The sequence below is a fragment of the Neocloeon triangulifer genome, unplaced genomic scaffold, assembly GCF_031216515.1.
Source record: "Neocloeon triangulifer isolate White Clay Creek 2 clone unplaced genomic scaffold, ASM3121651v1 ptg000003l, whole genome shotgun sequence".
Lineage (NCBI taxonomy): Eukaryota > Metazoa > Arthropoda > Insecta > Ephemeroptera > Baetidae > Neocloeon > Neocloeon triangulifer.
Window position 1 is genome coordinate 1,146,642 of NW_026775546.1, and position 18,259 is coordinate 1,164,900.

The 18,259-nt window shown below is 41.2% G+C and overlaps 2 protein-coding genes across 4 annotated transcripts; both read left to right on the forward strand.

The window, feature by feature from the left end:
* Window positions 1-8: 8 nt before the first annotated feature.
* LOC132193106 (intermembrane lipid transfer protein VPS13B) lies at window positions 9-14,444 on the forward strand. 3 transcript variants are annotated; one of them, XM_059613494.1, is made up of 27 exons: window positions 41-147; window positions 204-254; window positions 317-602; window positions 661-757; window positions 813-994; window positions 1,055-1,158; window positions 1,212-1,416; window positions 3,199-3,871; window positions 4,043-5,143; window positions 5,220-8,241; window positions 8,333-9,058; window positions 9,154-9,507; window positions 9,582-10,070; window positions 10,125-10,382; window positions 10,436-10,588; window positions 10,649-10,950; window positions 11,003-11,223; window positions 11,282-11,458; window positions 11,528-11,871; window positions 11,931-12,440; window positions 12,504-12,693; window positions 12,747-12,923; window positions 12,980-13,153; window positions 13,220-13,416; window positions 13,473-13,772; window positions 13,829-13,855; window positions 13,994-14,444. In XM_059613494.1, the coding sequence occupies exons 3-27, from the start codon at window positions 329-331 to the stop codon at window positions 14,237-14,239; spliced, it is 10,503 nt and encodes a 3,500-aa protein (XP_059469477.1). In that variant the 5' UTR covers window positions 41-147; window positions 204-254; window positions 317-328; the 3' UTR covers window positions 14,240-14,444. The 3 variants fall into 3 exon arrangements, with proteins under 3 accessions (XP_059469478.1, XP_059469477.1, XP_059469479.1); XM_059613495.1 differs by lacking the exon at window positions 204-254 and having other exon boundaries at window positions 9-147; XM_059613496.1 differs by lacking the exon at window positions 13,829-13,855.
* Window positions 14,445-14,790: 346 nt separating this feature from the next.
* On the forward strand, window positions 14,791-17,445 carry LOC132205930 (succinate--CoA ligase [GDP-forming] subunit beta, mitochondrial). Its single transcript, XM_059635320.1, has 9 exons — window positions 14,791-14,910; window positions 15,197-15,403; window positions 15,454-15,553; window positions 15,609-15,761; window positions 15,875-16,055; window positions 16,116-16,374; window positions 16,427-16,561; window positions 16,838-16,966; window positions 17,024-17,445. The coding sequence occupies exons 2-9, from the start codon at window positions 15,205-15,207 to the stop codon at window positions 17,134-17,136; spliced, it is 1,269 nt and encodes a 422-aa protein (XP_059491303.1). The 5' UTR covers window positions 14,791-14,910; window positions 15,197-15,204; the 3' UTR covers window positions 17,137-17,445.
* Window positions 17,446-18,259: the final 814 nt, after the last annotated feature.

An 18,259-nucleotide genomic window follows, 5' to 3' on the forward strand; every position in this document is an offset into this window, starting at 1 on the left:
TCCAACCTCACCTGTCTCGATCGTGACGTCATTGCGACTGGAAAATAAATAACAGCACAAAACTTCCAGACTCTCTGAAGAATAAAAAAAAATTGAAAACATGGGTCGTTGTGGAAGACTTGTGATTAGGATTTGGAAGAACTAACGGTGATTAAAACTTTTAAACATTTACATCTGATCTGAAAAATTTTGTGAATATTTAGACAACAGAATTTAAATCATACTGTCGGCTTCTGCAGACAAAAGTTTGACACGTAAACACACAGAAATTAATTATTTTTGTCACCTCTGTACAATTTTTTGACCTAATTTGCAGTTGACAGTCAAGATGAACGTGTTCAACATCAAGGACTCGTACATAACTCCCATTATCCTGAGCTATGTGGACAAATACATCAGGGACATCCGACTTGAAGACACTCAGGTGTCTCTCTGGAGCGGAGAAGCAGTTTTTCACAACCTTAACCTACGGCTGGACGTCCTGGAACAAGAACTCGCTTCACCTTTTACCTTCGTTAGTGGCCAAATTCACGAGCTGGCCATCAGTGTCCCGTGGACGAAGCTGCAGTCTGAGCCCATAAAAATTACCATAAATACCATAGGTTTGGAAATTTCAAAATTTATCTTAATTTTATCACATCTGACATTTAATATTTGCAGAATGTGTTCTTAAGCTGAAAAACTATGGCACGGATAATCTGGAAACTTCGACAGTGTCAAGCACTGGATCGAGGGAAGCTCGAAACAAAGCCAAAAAGTATGTGATTTTTAAAATTTTTCTTAAAAATGTATTATTTTTTATTTATACTCAGGCAAGAGATGGAGGCAGCCCCTGGGTATGTACAAAGTCTTGTCAACAAAATTGTCAGCAACATTACCATTGAGTGCAATAACGTGATTCTGAAATACTTGGAAGAGGACATGGTGCTATCTCTCAACGTCCGATCCCTGCTCTTGCAGTCGGCAAATGAATCGTGGCAACCCACTTTTGCAGGTTACCTTCTTACACACATTATAATTATTTTAGTCTCAAGTCTCTTGGATATTTCAACAGAAATGACTCCAGCTCAACTCATTTTGCGAAAACTTGTCACTTTACATGACTTGACGGTTTGCCTGGACAGACGGAATTCCCTGGGCAAAATTGAATTTTACGAGGTTTGAAATGTAAGAATCTTTGATGTTCAAATTATTATATTTTGATATTTTAGGAGCCATTGCTGTATCGATGTTCCCTTGAAATAAGAATGAGTAGAACTTACACAAATATGGCAGCCAGCCAGGCCAAAGAAATGAAAATTGACATCAAATGTAACCGAATGGACTTTTCCATCTCAGACCAACAAATGCCAATGCTTCTTCGGATTCTTAGGCTAAACCTTGCTTGGTATTTGGGCGAGTTGAAGGAGCTGATAAGTAAGATTTTTAATTTTTTTAATTTTTTGCAAAACAAAAACGGTCCTGTTGCATGAAAACAATCGAAGCAATTTTTTGTCAAGCGTTGTTATTATACGTAATACATAATAAGTTCGTTCCTATTCGCAAAAATTTTCGCCCTTCTGACTCAATAAACGGCGACCCGGATCAAACAGCCCGGGTCGGCGCCGCAGTCCCGAAACTGCCGTTTTTAGCACCTTTTTTCCCGCACCCTCTCCGCGCCTAACCTAACTAGATTGGCGCGCCGTTCGGTTTGACCGCGTCGGCGGGTCCGCTGCAAAATTGCGCGTCGACTTTAATCGCCAGATTTTCCGATTTTGCCACGGCTCGCTTGCAGTCGGCAGCCGAAAACGCCACCCGAGGTCGACCGGGCAAACAAGCGTACCGGCCGAAATGATTAAACACTTTTTATCATTTTTATTTCAAAATCGTTGTAAAAATTTTACGTTGAATGATATAAAATTGTTGGAAGGGAAACATTGCATTATTCGACCAATAAAAGAAACAAAACCTTCCGTGCTCCCTGACCTCTTTCTCAGGTCAGGGGATCGCCAAATAGCAAAAGACTTGGGCATTTTTGGCTTCCTCTTGAAACGAGATTTCCACCTGTGTGCCGTTTTTCCCTTCGAACAATCAGTTAAGTTCTTTTCAATCCTGGAAGTAACGACTAAGTTTTTTTTTTCAAACGAAAATTTCTCATATCTCCCGGAAACTTAAATTTACACGCATTTAAATGCACACCGTTGGAAAGCTCTTCTTCTAGATTCAGAATCCTGAAGCTCGCACCATTCCTTTCAGAGATTTGCTCGATCTCTTTCTGGCCAACATTCACTCCTCCTCCAGCCCTTTTCGACGAGTAAATTTTGATTGTTGATTTCAATTTAGTTACTCTGACCATATGCATCACGTCAGGCAAGAAAATATAATGGATAAAACTTTTGATAAATAATATTTCATGAGTCGCTAAATTATTTTAGTGTCATAATTTAAATTTGCACGGACACCTGAGGTATCCATTCACAGAGCTCAAGCAACAATCAAAATATTTCTCATTGTTGTGATGCGCGACTTAGTCGCCCAATCACGCAGTTTAAATACCACTTTTGAGTTTCAGTGTTTGGAGCAGCGGCCACCCCAGTGGGTTAAGAACTGGTACGGTAGTCCTGGGTGGGCAGTACTGCACTAGTCCACGAGACTCTACCGAGCGGAGTTCGAAACCGGACTGGGGTGGCCTTTTTCAAATCTTTTGTTGGGTCCAATTCTATTCTAAATCACGTTTCTTATTAAAAACTATTGTATATTTCAATAAAAAAATTAAATATATAAATAAATAAAAAATTTTTAACATTTTTTAGACACGCTTTTGGAGGACTCGTTCTTCAAAGGAACGTCTCCTCAAGCATGTTATTATTTAAAACACTTTTTATCATTTTTATTCAAAATCGTTGCAAAAATTTTACGTTGAATGATATACAATTGTTGGGAGGGAAACATTGCATTATTCGACCAATAAAAGAAACAAAACCTTCCGTGCTCCCTTCCTTGTTAGGTACAACTTAAACTTGCCATTATTGTTGTTGTTCATTTAAACAGCAATCAAATTATGTTTCATAATTGTGATGCGCAAACCTTAGAAGATAGTTTTTATGAAAGGGTTTTTTTTTATTACTTAATTCTATTTTAAAATTTCGGATAAATAATTAAGTTATAAAATTCAAAATATTAAGATTAGGTTATTTAATTATTTTTTGTTTTTTGCAGAAGAGAGTGAGCAAAGCGCTACCACAGATGAAAACAATGACGAGCTGGTTTTGGCCGAAGAAGGAGGCGAGTCATGGATGGGTTGGGCTTGGAGTTTGGTGCCCTCCTTGACGCTGGTGGACGAAGAGTACCCGCCTGAGCCCGAGGACACCGACCACGTACTGATGTTGGGCTTCTACATTGACAGCATGTCCGTCGTATTCAAACTAGCCGCTAGCTCATTGGAGCGCTGCTACTACGGCACAAAGAAGGTCAAGTTTACCCCTCTGGTTGGCATGGAGCTGCAGGGGTGTTTCATGGAAGGCGCTGTGGTTGGTCTCAAGGCGGTCAATGTGACCACTGGTGCCAGTCATATGGTCTTAAAGCCCATGGGCGAAGCCTGTTCGTGTGGGGTCGAAGACCTCCAGAGTGTCTTTCTGGCAATGGGTAGCCCTTGCGATAACTACGTCACAAATTCCATGTTTAGTCGCAGTGAGAAGGAGGAGAGGGAACTTGCTTCTTGGGAAGAGCACCTGACCAATGTCACCGAGGGTGCTCTCCTTTTCCGAACTCCAGCTTTTGCCATGGACTACAGATACTTGCTCGACTTGTCAGATGGAGTCAGCAACGACTTCGTGCAACAGTTTGAAGGAAACTTGGAACACAGCAACCTTCCAGAAAGGGCTTTGTGCAGGTAAATGGGTTTAAATAATTTTATGGAAGAAAAATGTTAATTATGAAGTAAATAGTTAAATATTTTTTCCAATACCTATTATTTTTAATTAAAGTATAATACAGCTGAAATGATGATTCACACATTTATAAGATTAAAATTTGTATAATATTTTTTTGTATAAATTTCCAGAATTGTTGTTGGTCCAATGCAGCTGAATGTGACATCTGGTCTGATCCACCGAGTTCAGGAAATTATGAAGGCTGCCGGCAACTACAACTACCCACCTTATGTTGATCCTCCACCAGATCCCATCCTCTCTGGACTGGCTCCCCCATCAGAAACTGATGCATTTGCCTTGGAACAGTACATCCCAATCAGGGCCTACCAGCTTACAATGTTCAAGCCGGTTGTAAACATCAGCTACCTGGATCACCCTGAGAAATCGCGAAGAAGGAGGACCGAGTTCCAGGGCGAGCCACCGTACCTGAGTTTTGAATGCCAATGTCTGGACGCAACTCATGTCAAACCCATGTACCCTATCAGGGTGGTGACCACGACCTGCCAGATTGCAGCTCCCTCAGAGAATTTGTTCACCAATTGCCACCGTCACTCCAACATCAAGCTACTGAGTGTGTCGTGTAACCTTGTCACAAGCAACAACATTTCCAACTTGCTTCTGCCCTGTCACTTGACCCTCAGTCACAAATACTTGCTTTATCCTCACCTCTGGCCCAGGGACGATTTATCTTACTCGGACTGGAGTTTTGATTCTGATCATATAATTCTCATTGCTTCGAAGCAGCATTACCTGACTGCGCAGGAGATTCTGATGTTTGGTGATGGCCCTGTCGAGTCTGAGGACATTTCACTGCCGTATTTAGAGGTCATTCTTCGTGGTCTTTCTCTGCATAGAGTTCAGTCAGCTCAAGCAAATACAGACCGACTGCAGATCAAGTCGTGTCAGATTTCTACACCCAATATCCAGATTTTTGCACACAAAGAAGAGCCTTTGATAACGGCAACCTTGCAACATTCTCACACTGGCATTCTTCCTAATGTTGTTGTGCTCAATGTTGGCAAATTTGTTGCAAATTTGGACCAAGACCTTCTCAACTGGATCACGTTCAAGCATCCACCAGGACTGAGAAATGATAAACGGCTGAAAAAGAAGTCTGTCAAGTCGGGCAGCGTTGGTTCCAAAACCACAACTCAACGGCAAGAATCTTTTTACAGTTCAGAATTATTGTCATCAAAGTCTTCCTCTGCCGTTTCTGTGACCATGAAAAACAAGTGGGTGTAAAATATAACTGCTGATTTTATTTTTCAGAAATTTGAGTTTTAACTAATGAAATAATGTATGTTGCAGGTTTCTTAAATTTTACAAAGACTGGAACTGCGCTTTCATTTCATTGGACGTGTCGCCAGCACTTCTCCACATTCCAGTCAAGAAAGACCAGTTGATCTTAACTCTTCCCAGCATCTCTTTCAAGAGTGCAAACCAGCGCCAAGGCATCCATATTCTTCTCTCCAAGCTTCCGATTATTTTTCCATCCACCGTCTGGCGCAGTGACAAAGACACATTTCCCTGGAGCTTGATTGTTTCTAGTCTAAGCTGTGATACAGTTTGCAACACCATACAAAAGCCACTCATCCACTCTGTGTCTGCAAACTGCACCATTGGAGTGTCCAAACCAGAAAACTCCATCGGACTTTGCATCCACATTGACACTCCCTTGCTGCAAATTGATCTCTCCCCAGAACAAGTGGGTGTGTTGATGAAGGTGCTTCAGTTGATGGGGCGCATTTTCAAAAGCAGGGATGAGCAGGTTGGTGTCAAGGTTGAGCTCCAACCTCCTCAACCACTCCAAACTCCGCCTGCAACAATCACAGCACCTTCCATTCACCAACAACCTATGAGCGTCGGCTCCATCAGTGAGCCTTCCACTTACAACATGGATGGTAAAATGGATAAGGACGGTAGCGTCAAAGTCACCGCTTGGGTGCAGTGGACCTTGGCGAGGATTCTGCTTAATGTTTATTCGGCCGATGGCAAGTTCAAGATTGCCTGTGATATGGAAGACATGATGACCTCTTTGGATCTGCAGCACATTTACCTGAAAATCAAGTCCAGAATCACCTCTGCCAGCATCCAGCATTACCAGAAAGACCCAGAGGAGTGGAGAGCAGGTGAGCACCTTGGTCTGATTGTTCGATGCAATGACGACACCCTGAGCTCCTCTAAAATGGACAAAGCTCAAGCATCTAAAGGTCTTATTGAAGTCACCTTCACCAGGGCTCAGAGCAGCAACGTACATCGTAAATGGACGCAGCAAGTGGCCAGATCCACACCAGACGCTGCACCTCCCTGTCCATCTGGCCCTCGCTATATTAGTGAAGTTGACATCAAGCTTTGCCCTCTGGACGTGATCCTGTCCGCGTCAGTCTTCCAGAACTTTATTTCCCTTGTGGAGCCAGTGATCAAAAGTCCTTCAGGCGCATTGTCGCTTTCTAGCCCTCAGCCTATTGGCTACAAGATAAACAACAACACCCTCCCTTTGGTTTACTTTGACATCAAGGACCTTCGCCTTTTCCTTCCGAGCAAAATGAGCAGTCCTCACGACTTCTGCATTGTCCAGCTAAGCTCCATCCACCTTGTTCCGCACGTTGAAAATCCGCTGTCTCGAGTCTACATTCGACCCGACATTTACCAAATGGCGCAACAGGCAAACATTTTGTCAGTACCTGGATCACAGGTGGAAGACCGCCAGTACCAGCTGGACATCAAAAGTCTCTCTGTGGAAACAGGAATGTGGACCGACTTTGAACGGTTCATTCAGGTTGAGACAATATCAGAACCACTGAGCGAAAACCCAGCTGCCGAGTGGAACAAAGAGAGCTTTCGCAATTCGGAGCTCTCACTTCTTCCTCTAGTTCAAAAGTTTGACGTCAGTTTTATGGCGGCTCCGGCCGTAGTGTATCAAGAGTTGAAGGTCGGTGAGGTTCAACGTGACCTTTTGGTCTGCGGGCACTCAGCGGAAATCAACGCCACTTCCGACATCAACCTTAACATCAGTACAAATCAAATTAGTCTGATCACCAATCTAGGTTTCGAGTGGCTGACCTTGGTAGGTGCAATGACAGGCATGCTTACCAGGTACTCTGAATCACCTGACCCTGGCAAGATTTTGGTGCCGTCGGACAGTGGCATCGAAGACCAATCCAGTGTTTGCTCGCCGCCTATTAGAAAAATAAGCAAAGAGAAAAATCCTGACTTGGTTCCCCTGGAGCTTCTGGTCACTGCCAAAAGCATAAAACTGGTGCTCTACAAAAATCAAGTTGAAGAAAAGGTAGAGCCTTTGCTGCACATGCTCTTTTCCCAACCGCACCTTGTTCTTGCTCTGCACAGTCTCAAGCAGAGAATCGAGATTTCCTGCTTCGACTTGGCGCTGCGAACGAGCAATTCAATTTCTCAGCAGAATCAACCGCCCGGTCTTGAGAACTTTGGCATTCCTCTTTTGCAGACCAAGGGTGGCGATCCGCATCCCAAAACTGGCGTCCCTCCCTCTGTGCTCACTCTAACCTGGAATAACTTTCTGGCCAGCACCGGAGGAAAATTAAAAATTGACATCGGCAGGCCCATTCACGTACAAATTGGACAGCACGCGTGGCAGCTGTACCAGAAACTTAGTAAACTTCTGCCTCAGAGTACCAAAGAGACGCGTAACACACTCCCCAGAAGAGTTCCTATTGACTTTTTGCAACACAAAATCGACCTGTCTACCTCACAATTGGTGCTAACTTTGAAACTAGGCAACCACAAGGAACTAATCGCCAGCCTGGCAAGTATTTCGGGTGAGGTGCAGCCTAAAATTTCGCTCCTGAGAGGAACGGGCTCTGTCAAAGCGCACCTGGACGTTTCAACATTTTTAATCAAGGCAGCGAATGGCAACCGGCAAAACACTCTTGTCAACCCGTGGAGTTTAGCGTGTGACGCCCTTTTGACCTGGGATTCCTGGTTTATCAACCTCAACACTCCACGGTCGCAGCTCTTCTTCGACTGCGATTGCTTGATTGTGGACATTGGCCAGGACCAGCTGGAGTGCCTGCGTAGCCTGACCAAAATCTGCGAGCAGCTGAAAGAGGCGCCTCCACCCGTTGAGGCTACTCAACACAGAGTTTTTGAGGAAACTGTCGTTGAGGAGCACTACAGTGACGACATTCGAGCTGGAGCCTTTCAGTTTTTGGACGCAAAGGGCTCGGAAGTGCCTCAGCCGTACCAAATTCTTTTTGCAACTAAGCCTGCTTCCATGACTTGGCGCTATCCGCATCCAAGAGCGCTTACCAAAGTTCACATCTATCCTGTACCTTTTGAGGACGACATTGAAGAGGTGAGCGAAAAATTGGTGAAAAATTTAGTTTATTTAATAAATAAATTAAATTTTCTTTTTGCTAAGCATTTAAAAATTTCAATTTTTCCAGATTCCGTGTCAGCTTCAGTTTTTGAGTGACAGCGAAGATTGCTTCAAAACACTCCTGTTCTTCCGCCTGTCCAGTTCACACTTCCATAAACTAGACCTGCCGTTCCCCAAAGACAAACAGCACTCGACTGCAGCGTCCGTATGGCGGGTTCTGCTCGAGCCATCTTCTCCATGCCTTTCTCCACGCGCTTTTGCAGCCTGTCTGAAAGTAGACTCTTACTTTAACCCTGCCATCGTTCCGCAGTCGCAATGTCTGATCAAACTCTCCACTTTACGGCTAAATTTAGTCACTCAAAACTCAAAATTCGAGCTTTCGCAGCCGTATTCTCAATTCGTAGCAGACGGAACCACCCCTGATCAACTCCCTTTGGCCACATTTGTCCTCAATGATAGCTCCGTCAGTTTGATGCAATGGCCTAAGGACATCAAAGTCGAGTTTGAGACCAGAGCTCACTTTGAAGTTGTAGACCTGGCCACCCTGACTTCTATGTACGTTATTGACCCGTTTGTGGCTGAAGGTCGAATATTCAAAACGTCTAAAGAGGAACATTCGCTCACCGAAGTTTCTCTTCTATTTCACCCTATTTTGGTGAAATTTGGACCTGCTGCTGGACACACTCTAATGACTGCAGCCCAATTGTGGAAGGATTCTAACAAAGTTACTCGAATAATTCCTGCTAGAATTTTGGTGTGCAACGACGCTGCTAGGATCATTATTTTCAAACAGGTACTTTATTTATTTATTTGTCCTCCATTCGATATAGCTGACAATTTATTATTTAAATAATTTTGACATCCATATTTTAACAATATTCATCCTAGGCTGACACTTCAGAGGAAATAATACTTGGCAGCCGTCAGTGCAACTTTTACGCTTGGAAGTCTGCCGCCAAGAAACACCAGTTGCAGACAAAAATGGCTTTGAGCCAAGATGCCTGGAGTGCCTCGTCAACAGTGGACAACAAGGAACGGGTCGAGTTCATCAGAGATACCAAACTTGTAATGAGAACAGTGCCGCTCTCTGCTACTCAAACTGCCGTCATTTACATGGGTCAGTTGATGCTCAGCAACACACTGAGAGAAAATTTAGAAGTGCAAGTCAAAGGCGCAACTGAGAGCAACGGTGAAATTTTCACTCTCAACAGCAACTCGACTTGTGCCTCCGTCGTGATTGAGGTTCGCATAAAAATTTTGCTTTTCTAAGTTCTACCAGTAAATATCAATTTTTTAAATTTTTTGTGTTGTTTCAGGAGGAGAAGGAAATTGTCTTGAAAGTACGATTCCAATCACTGGCTAGCACATGGTCTGGTGACATCCCCCTCAGGGTGAATAAAAATACAAGCATGCCCTGGTTGGCCAAAGTGCCTCTGCAGGACAAAGGGCAGTTCCTCAGTATCTGGTGTCGCATATTTGTGCAGCAGTGTGATGGGTACAAAAGGTACCTGGCAGTATTTTCTCCTTTGTACAGTGTCAGGTCTTTGCTGCCAACGCCTATCCTTCTGAGCATCAACACACCTGGCCTGCAAGTGGAGATGTCTATGAAAATCGAGGGCCGCGGAAGCTTGCATGAGCTTTATTGTCCAGGGACCGTGGAGCACAGCCACAAAGCAACGATTCTACCGTTGAGCTCCACCGTTGATGAGGCAACGGCTGTTCCCCTTTCATACGGGATGACGCAAATTCCAGCAGATGTTCCTCTTGAGGGTGAAGAAGTGGACATTGACAAGATTTGCTCAAACGTTAGGAAATTTTTATATGATTTCAATTTGTTTTCAACATTTTTTTTCTTTCAGATTCACAAATTGTCTGAACGCCGCTGGCCGTTTGTGTCAGAGGACATTGATTTCATTGAGTGCACGCAACCACCGGCCAAAGTCAAAGTCAGCTACGAGTTGGAGGCTCCTCATTACACAACGTTGGTATTGCAGCTGCGTCCGTGGGCATTGTTTGTCAATTGCCTACCTTTGGACACACTTGGAGTTGTTTGCCAGGATTGGAATAATTCTTGCGTTCTTCCGCCAGGGAGTGTAATTGTACCCCCAATGATTGAGGTGATTTAACAACTTAATGTTTAAAGAAAAATATCAAATAATTATTTTCTCAGGGAACATTTCAAATCTGCAATGAGCTATCAGCGACTCCCGCTCTGCAGCTAGCCAATGAGGAGTGGAACTCGAATTTCTACATGCCCAGAATATCTGGAGTGGTTCCTCGAGAGGGCAGCATTAATACCACAATCAATCTAGCAGACAATAAGGTATACATGTTTTTTTTTTCTAATTTTGTAAATTTCTATTCTGGAGCCTAATTTTTACAGATGTTTTTATTAACTCTCACTTCTGAGGTTATCAAAGAGGAAAATAATCTGAGGGCTCTTAGCATTCACCCTACGGTGCTCATCAGCAGCTCCAGTGAAGTCGTTGAAAAATCTATCAAACTGAAAGTGATGCCAGTCGTCCTCCCTTCCAAAGCAAAATCACTGAAACTTCCCTCTACTAAATCCTCTCTCCTAATCGATGCTTCCGCCACAAAACCAACTGCAATCACTCAATGGCACCAACTAGCAACGGCTCTTCCGTCCAGCGACCTTCTTTACTACATTCTGATTGCAGACAGCAGGTAATTTATATTTTAAACAAAAAAAATGTAAAATTTCTAACTTTCTTACCAGTCAAACAAGCGGCTGGACGTGTCCACTTGCTATTCCGATGCCAGGGGCAATAGAGGGTTGTGCCAGTCGTCACAGTTTTTCCATAGGCACTCATTCAATGGTGCTCACCACCCACTTTCGGAATAGACAGGTCTTTGCTGCCATCAGCGTGGAACGAGAGCCGCAACTTATCATTCACAACAGCTGCCAATTCCCTCTTATCTTTGGCCAAGCCAACATAGGTATAATTTTAAGAGAAAAAAATTCAAATGCAATTAATAAATTTACAAACTATTTTAGACAAAGGTAAGCGCAGTTTTTCCACTATGGAGGAATGTGAGAACATTTTGTGGAGAAATGACCTGGCAGCAGGAGCAAGCCGCTCGTACATGATGCCCACCCTTCAGCAGAGCTTTCCTGAGTTGCAAGCGAAGCCGTCCGTTTTGGCACTTCTGATTGCCTTAGGAACCAATCAAGGTTGTCATTCTTAAAAAATTCATAGTAATATAAAAAAAAGTTTATAAAATAATGTTTCCCACATTTCAGTTTTTTCCTTCCTGGGTGACATTGCTTGGTCTGAACCGATAACTGTGAGTTGTTGCGGCCACGCCGAGCAGTTTGTCCGACTGCCTGGACATGGAGACGTCCGAGTTCGCTCCCATTCCATCAGTGGAGGAACAACATATCTCTACATAGAATGTGTGAGCCGCATAGAAATTTCTGCAAAGGAGATCAGAGCTAGGCTCCAACCGAATCCAGACTCGAGTGTTCAAATTTTGGAGCACGATGACAAAAGATGCTTGGAAGCTGATCTAAAAATAATTCCTGAGTGGCAGTCCAATTCTCCTAAATCACACCTGCTTTTAACTTGCTATGCGAGGAGTGTTAAGGTATTTAAAGATTCTGAATTGAAGTTGAATTAGAAAATAGTTCGTGATTTTTGTTCTAGGCCAATTTGACGAGTGACAACAGCAAATACTCTGTTGAGCTCTTAGCATTGACTCTTGACAATATTTTTGTTAAGATCTGTCCAATGAGTGGCGCAAGCAGGGAGCTCAAAGTGGCCATTGGCGACATCCAACTTGACAATCAGAAGTTCTTCCAGGGTGGTTTCGACTTTCCGGTGATTTTCAAAGGGCAAAATGGCCTAGCCGAAGATATCATTCCAATGAGGATGTCGGAGCTAAAATCTGCGTCAGATCGCCTCTCAGAGAGTTCACTTTTAAATTTCATCGTGGTACAGGAAACCTGGATCTTCACAACAATGAAGTCCCTCAACATTTCTTTGAAGCCAGTCAATCTGTTTGTGGAGGACACGATGATTATGGAGATGAGCAAATTAGCAGAAATTTTGAATGTCACCAAAATAATGTTTGTACCAAACGGCCTTGCTCAGGAGAAAACGCATTTGCCCATAGACGTTGTTTGGGAAGTCCAGCAGGCTGCCAACCCTTTACAGGTTAACGTCGTATTGGAATATAAAAGAATAACTCAATAAATTTAATTTTTAATGTCCAAACAGATTCATCGTTTTTCTCTGGAGCCAGTGTCTTTGGTGGTCAGCGTTCACACTTCATTGAAAGTGTTTATAGCATTGGACAGGTCCCCATTAAATTTTTCTGCCTTTGAAAGACACAGGATTTGCACCACAAATTACCACCTGGGTCACGAACTTACCCGACACTATCTCTCGGGAGCACTCTTCAAAGCAGGTTTGTGAAAAAGGATCAAATATTTTATCAATTTTAAAATTGGCTGAGCTTAGGTTGGATGGTTGGTTCCCTGGAAATTCTAGGCAGCCCAGGAGCTTTTGTCTTGACTGTTGGATCTGGCATCAGAGATTTTGTTTGCCTTCCGTTTACAGGGATTTTGCAAGGCCCTTGGGGCTTTGTTAACGGAGTCACACACGGTTCTGCCTCTCTGATGAAACATCTAACTGCAGGTACTTTTATAAATCAAATTAAAAGCGTCACTTTTTTAATTATTTATTTTATTAAGGGACGCTCTCATCAATTACAAATCTCGCATCGAGTATGGCAAGGAATCTGGACAGATGTTCCTTTGACCAGGAGCACGTTGAACGAGCTGAAGAGGCGCGAAGGCAAAGATCGCCGCAGGGCATTGGCCAGGGAGTTATTCAGGGTCTGAGCAGCCTGGGCATCAGTTTACTTGGTAAGCACTAGAGGATAAAATAAAATTGCTTAAAGTCTACAAATTAAATATGAAAACCAAATTTAGGCGCCATCAGTGGAATTGCTCATCACCCTCTGCAAGCCATCATGCACCAAAACTCTTCCCCTCTGTCTGGTCTAGTGACTGGAGTTGGCCTCGGATTAGTTGGAGTTATCACAAAGCCGTTGAGTGGTGCTGCAGAATTTGTCGCTCTTACTGGTCAAGGACTTTTGCATGGTGCAGGTTGGAGCAGTTTGCCAATGGTAATTGTATAAACTATTTTTAAATGGTTGGATATTAAAGAAAAATAATAATTCAGGCAAAGGGTGAAGCTTCAATCGAAAGCAGTTCAAATAGAATGGCAGCACAACTGCAGCACACCTGGAAGTCAAGTTCGTTGGACGACCCGATCGTGATGGCCATCGACGCAACTCTGGAGCAGGACGGTGCCCTGGAGGCTGTAGTTTTGATGCTCTCAACACAATACTTCATGGTCGTTGTTCAAGAAACTGAGCAAATTAAAAACCTCATCCCTGTCACCGACCTGAAGCCAAAGATGGACGAAAAGGATCCAACCCTTCTTTCCGTAGCAATCGAGCAGCTCAGTTCAAATGCTGAGGTACGTGTCGTATTAAATATTTATAGCATGATAACTTAGTGAATTGTTCAAAACAGAGCCATATGACTGCATGTTCTTGGAAGGTAATTTTTTTTTTTTTAATTTTAATTATTTTAACTTAACCCAAAGCATCACGTCCTTTTTTAACTGTAAAAAATATCAAGTTAATTTGTAATAATAGAATATATATATTATTATTCTTTTGATTATTTTTATTCCAGGTTGAAGATTATCCTCAAGCTCGAGTTGAAGACTTCGTTCGGCATTCAAGCATGACCTACATTCCAGAATCAACCACGAATATTGATGGAAATTCCACGCCCTACTCGTCATTTGAATCAGAAAACTCAGAAAATTTGACAAAACCTCTTAACTTTTTTATCAATCCACAGCTGCGAAAATATTTCCACAGTGTTCTCGTTCTGGCTCAGAGACAAGCGCAGAACAGAGGCTTTGCAGTTTTGTGACACAAGTTGGACTCTTGTGATTGTTTAGCTTGTCTATGTGATCTGTGATTACTGCTTGTTTTCTTATCTATTCACATTCACAATTTTGCACTTTGGAGAGTGTGTTTTTTGCTCACAAATCTCACAATATACTTTTTTTAATTAAGAAGACTGTTAATTGAAAATTTGAAACCAATAAAGGTGCTGAAGAATCAAATTAATTGTATTGTAAATAACGTTTTTCTGTGCAATTATTATATTATACCGTTTTTCCAATTATTATAAAATATTTTAATTAATCCTCAATTCACTTTTTTCTTTTTAATTTTGGAATTAAAGATATATTATTCGATATTTTTGCTGTGTATTTTGTTAGGTCAAAAATATTATATAATTTTTAATTACAATTTTTTAAGATCATTTTATAAAATTGCAACTAAAACGGAGAGTGAAAAAATTAGTGATTCTGCAACCTGCTGCTCGCAAGGAGAGGCGATATAGCTGAGGCGATGGGTTGCATAACCACTTTTCCTCGTGTTTCGAAGCTGGAATAGCAGCAAGCAGATGGCTCTGGCGTCTTGAAACAAGCAATGCTGTCATGTGTTTTTGTCGGCGATCGTAAAAAGAGGAAAAGGATCTTGATCTCGTGTTTGTTTGTTGTTTTCTTGCCAATTTTGCGGATTTACATAAAGGTTTTTGATTTTACTAATTTTTATAAAATGACAATTTTTTAAGGTTGAAATCTATGCACTTAAATTGAAATCATCCTCTTTACTATCAAGTTGTGAGATGAATTTTTTAAACAGTTTATTTAATCTATCAAACATTAATCCCTCACAATTACAACACTATTATAAAGTCGCTCCTCCTCAATGTCCTCAAAGTGACCCTTGCTCTCACTTGTTGATAAAGACGCGCACACTTAATTATTTTCTAGTTCAGTGCCAGTTTAATTGTATCTATTATTGCATCTTGCAGACAGAAGGATGGCTGCGATTTGGCGGAACTCGGTTCGGCTGCAGAGCGCGGCCAAAAACAGTCTCGTCGTGTCCAAAATGCAGACGAGGAACCTCAACCTGATGGAGTTCCAGAGCAAAAACCTGCTCGACAAGCACAGTGTGTGCGTGCAGAAGTTTAAAATGGTCAGCAACAAGGACGAGGCAAAAACTGTGGCTGATGACTTTCGTAATTTATAAATAATTGTCTTATATTATGATTTAATATTATAAATTCAGATGTCAAGGAATACGTGATCAAGGCTCAAATTTTGGCTGGCGGTCGCGGCTTAGGCCACTTTGACAATGGCTTCAAAGGCGGAGTCCACATAACAAAAAAGTATTTTTACATTTTATATAATTTTATTTATTTTAAATAATTTTAAAACTCTCAGTCCTAAGGAAATTTATCCCCTAGTTGAAAAAATGGTTGGCCACCGATTGATTACAAAACAAACACCCAAGGAGGGAATCGAAGTGAAAAAGGTCATGATTGCCGAGAGTGTCAACATCAAGAGAGAGACTTACGTCTGCATTCTCATGGACAGGTCTGTTTTCTTTAATATAACAAGAAAAAAATTATAAACTTATAATTATGCAAAATTTAATTTTGTTAATATTATTGCTTCTCGACAAAAGACATTTAAATATTTTATTTCAGACAGCACAATGGTCCAGTCATAATTGCGTCTCCAGCCGGCGGAACTGATATAGAGGAAGTGGCCAAGAAAACCCCTCATCTCATTCAAACCACACCAATCGATATTTTTGATGGCGTCACTGACAATATTGCTCAAAGTGTTGCCGAGTTTCTCCAGTTCAAGGGAGAATTGAAAAACAAGGCACACAATTGATCAATTAAATTTTACCATTTTTGTAAATTTTTGAATATTTATGTTCAGGCTGCAGATGAAATAAAGAAGCTGTGGGGCTTGTTCCTCAAGGTAGACGCCCTGCAGTTGGAAATTAATCCTCTTGTCGAGACTGACGATAACGAAGTTGTATCCGTGGACGCCAAAATTGGCTTCGACGACAATGCTAAATTCAGGCAGCAAGACATTTTTGCCATGGAAGATGCCACAGAAATGGACCCTCAGGAGTACGAGGCCTCCAGGCATAACCTGAACTACATCCGAATGGACGGAAATATTGGGTGCTTGGGTAATTTGGATTTCATTAATTTTTTCTCTGATTAAAAAATTCATTTATTCAGTCAACGGTGCTGGTCTGGCCATGGCCACGATGGACATTATCAAACTGCACGGAGGCGAACCTGCAAATTTTTTGGATGTTGGTGGATCTGTCAAGGAGGATCAAGTTTTCCACGCCTTCAACATTATTACCGGAGGTATTTTTGAATGGAAAAAAGTAATAAGTTGATATTGAAAAGTCACTGGAATTAACTGAAAATTTTGCCATTTAATTTTTTGTCATAGACTGCGAAAAAAATAATTTTAATCACTTATTTCTTTTATTCTAAATATTTTATATTCTTTAGAAATTTAAAAAATTTTGAAAATTTTATAATCTTTATTTATCTAAAGAAATAAATGGACTTGTTTAAAAGATGCGAAATTAATTTTTTATCCAGCAAGACACTAATTTGAACATTTTAATGTTGCAGATAAGAATGTAAAAGCAATTTTAGTGAATGTGTTTGGTGGAATCGTAAATTGTGCTACAATTGCCAAGGGAATTGTCAACGCTTGCCTGAATATGAAGCTCACCATTCCGTTGGTTGTGCGCCTCGAAGGTGAGTCTCTCGTCAAATTTTTAAAGAGAAAACTATTGGATTTTTTGTAAATTATAGGAACCAATGTAACGGAAGCAAAGAAAATTCTTGCCGAGTCAGGGTTGCCCATCAGGTCAGCGGCCAACCTGGAAGAAGCAGCACAAAAGGCGGTCAACGCCCTTAAACAGTAAACAAAACGCCTTTTACAAAAGTACCTCAGCTATGTCGTTTTACCGCAGCATTTAATGGAGCCTTTTGTAACTTTTTGTTCGGTATTTTTATACACGGGTGTGCATTACATGTTGAATTGGTTGCTGTAAAGGTGAAAAATTTTTTTTTTTTGAATCAGTTGAGAGGCCGAGTCCTCGTATCTAATGCCAAGACTGAAGATTAGAATTTTTGTTAAAAATTTTATTGTACTAGAACATACTACATACATCAAATCTGATAACTCTTCAATAAATAATGCCATATGAATCATTTTCAGATGCAGCTAAAAATTGAATTTTTTTTTCTTGAATATAATTTTATTTAAATCCTTGATATTCTTGAATATTTATGAATGGGAAAAATTTGTTAAATCAATCACTAAGCATTTTGTACAATGAAAAATACGGAGTCAGCACGACTGAAAAGCGATAAAATGACAAAACAAAAAAATGTCTCATGCGGTGCAGCCATAAATTGAGACGCGATTGTCATGTAAATCGCCTGCTTGCCTTGCGGGCTAAAAAGCGCGTGCTGTCGAATACTTTAGGAGATGAGGTGAATTTCGCCGCTGCCTCTTTTTTATCATTTTTGCCGTGAGCAATATAATGAAAAATTATATGACATTACATTGATTTGAACAATAATTTTTTTAAATCTAAAATGCTGCAATGAGAGGGGTCAAATATTTTATGAAACTTAAAATAAATATAAAGAATTAAAATTAGGCAAGATTGGGATAAAAAATTAAACATTTAAATTTTTATTATAAATATATTTTCTTTTTAATATAGAAAGCTATTGAAGAGATTAAAAAATTGGAAATGAGGAAATAAGAAATCCTTATAAATGTAATCTTCCCTCTTCAAGACCTTATACATTATGGAACATCTGCCTGTTTCTATTTATACTAAATACAAATTCCGAAAGTTTTCAAAGTTTGCTAAAAAGTTTTACCGGAATTTGTTTGCCTCGACGCGCCGTTTCCAATTAAGGAGCAGGACGCAAATTCCAACTCGCAATACCAAAAAGGGTCGGGATTTAACTTATTATTAGACCCGTTCGTCCAGTTATTTTGCGGCCTGTCACTGATGCTATTTATTTGTC

Coding starts and splice junctions, on each gene's coding strand:
- LOC132205930 (XM_059635320.1), top strand. CDS start 15,205: ATGGCTGCGATTTGGCGGAACTCGGTTCGGCTGCAGAGCGCGGCCAAA. Junction 15,404..15,453: donor AACTGTGGCTGATGACTTTC/GTAATTTATAAA, acceptor TTATAAATTCAG/ATGTCAAGGAATACGTGATC. Junction 15,762..15,874: donor GTCTGCATTCTCATGGACAG/GTCTGTTTTCTT, acceptor ATTTTATTTCAG/ACAGCACAATGGTCCAGTCA.
- LOC132193106 (XM_059613495.1), top strand. CDS start 329: ATGAACGTGTTCAACATCAAGGACTCGTACATAACTCCCATTATCCTG. Junction 10,071..10,124: donor TTGACAAGATTTGCTCAAAC/GTTAGGAAATTT, acceptor TTTTTCTTTCAG/ATTCACAAATTGTCTGAACG. Junction 13,856..13,993: donor TGACTGCATGTTCTTGGAAG/GTAATTTTTTTT, acceptor TTTTTATTCCAG/GTTGAAGATTATCCTCAAGC.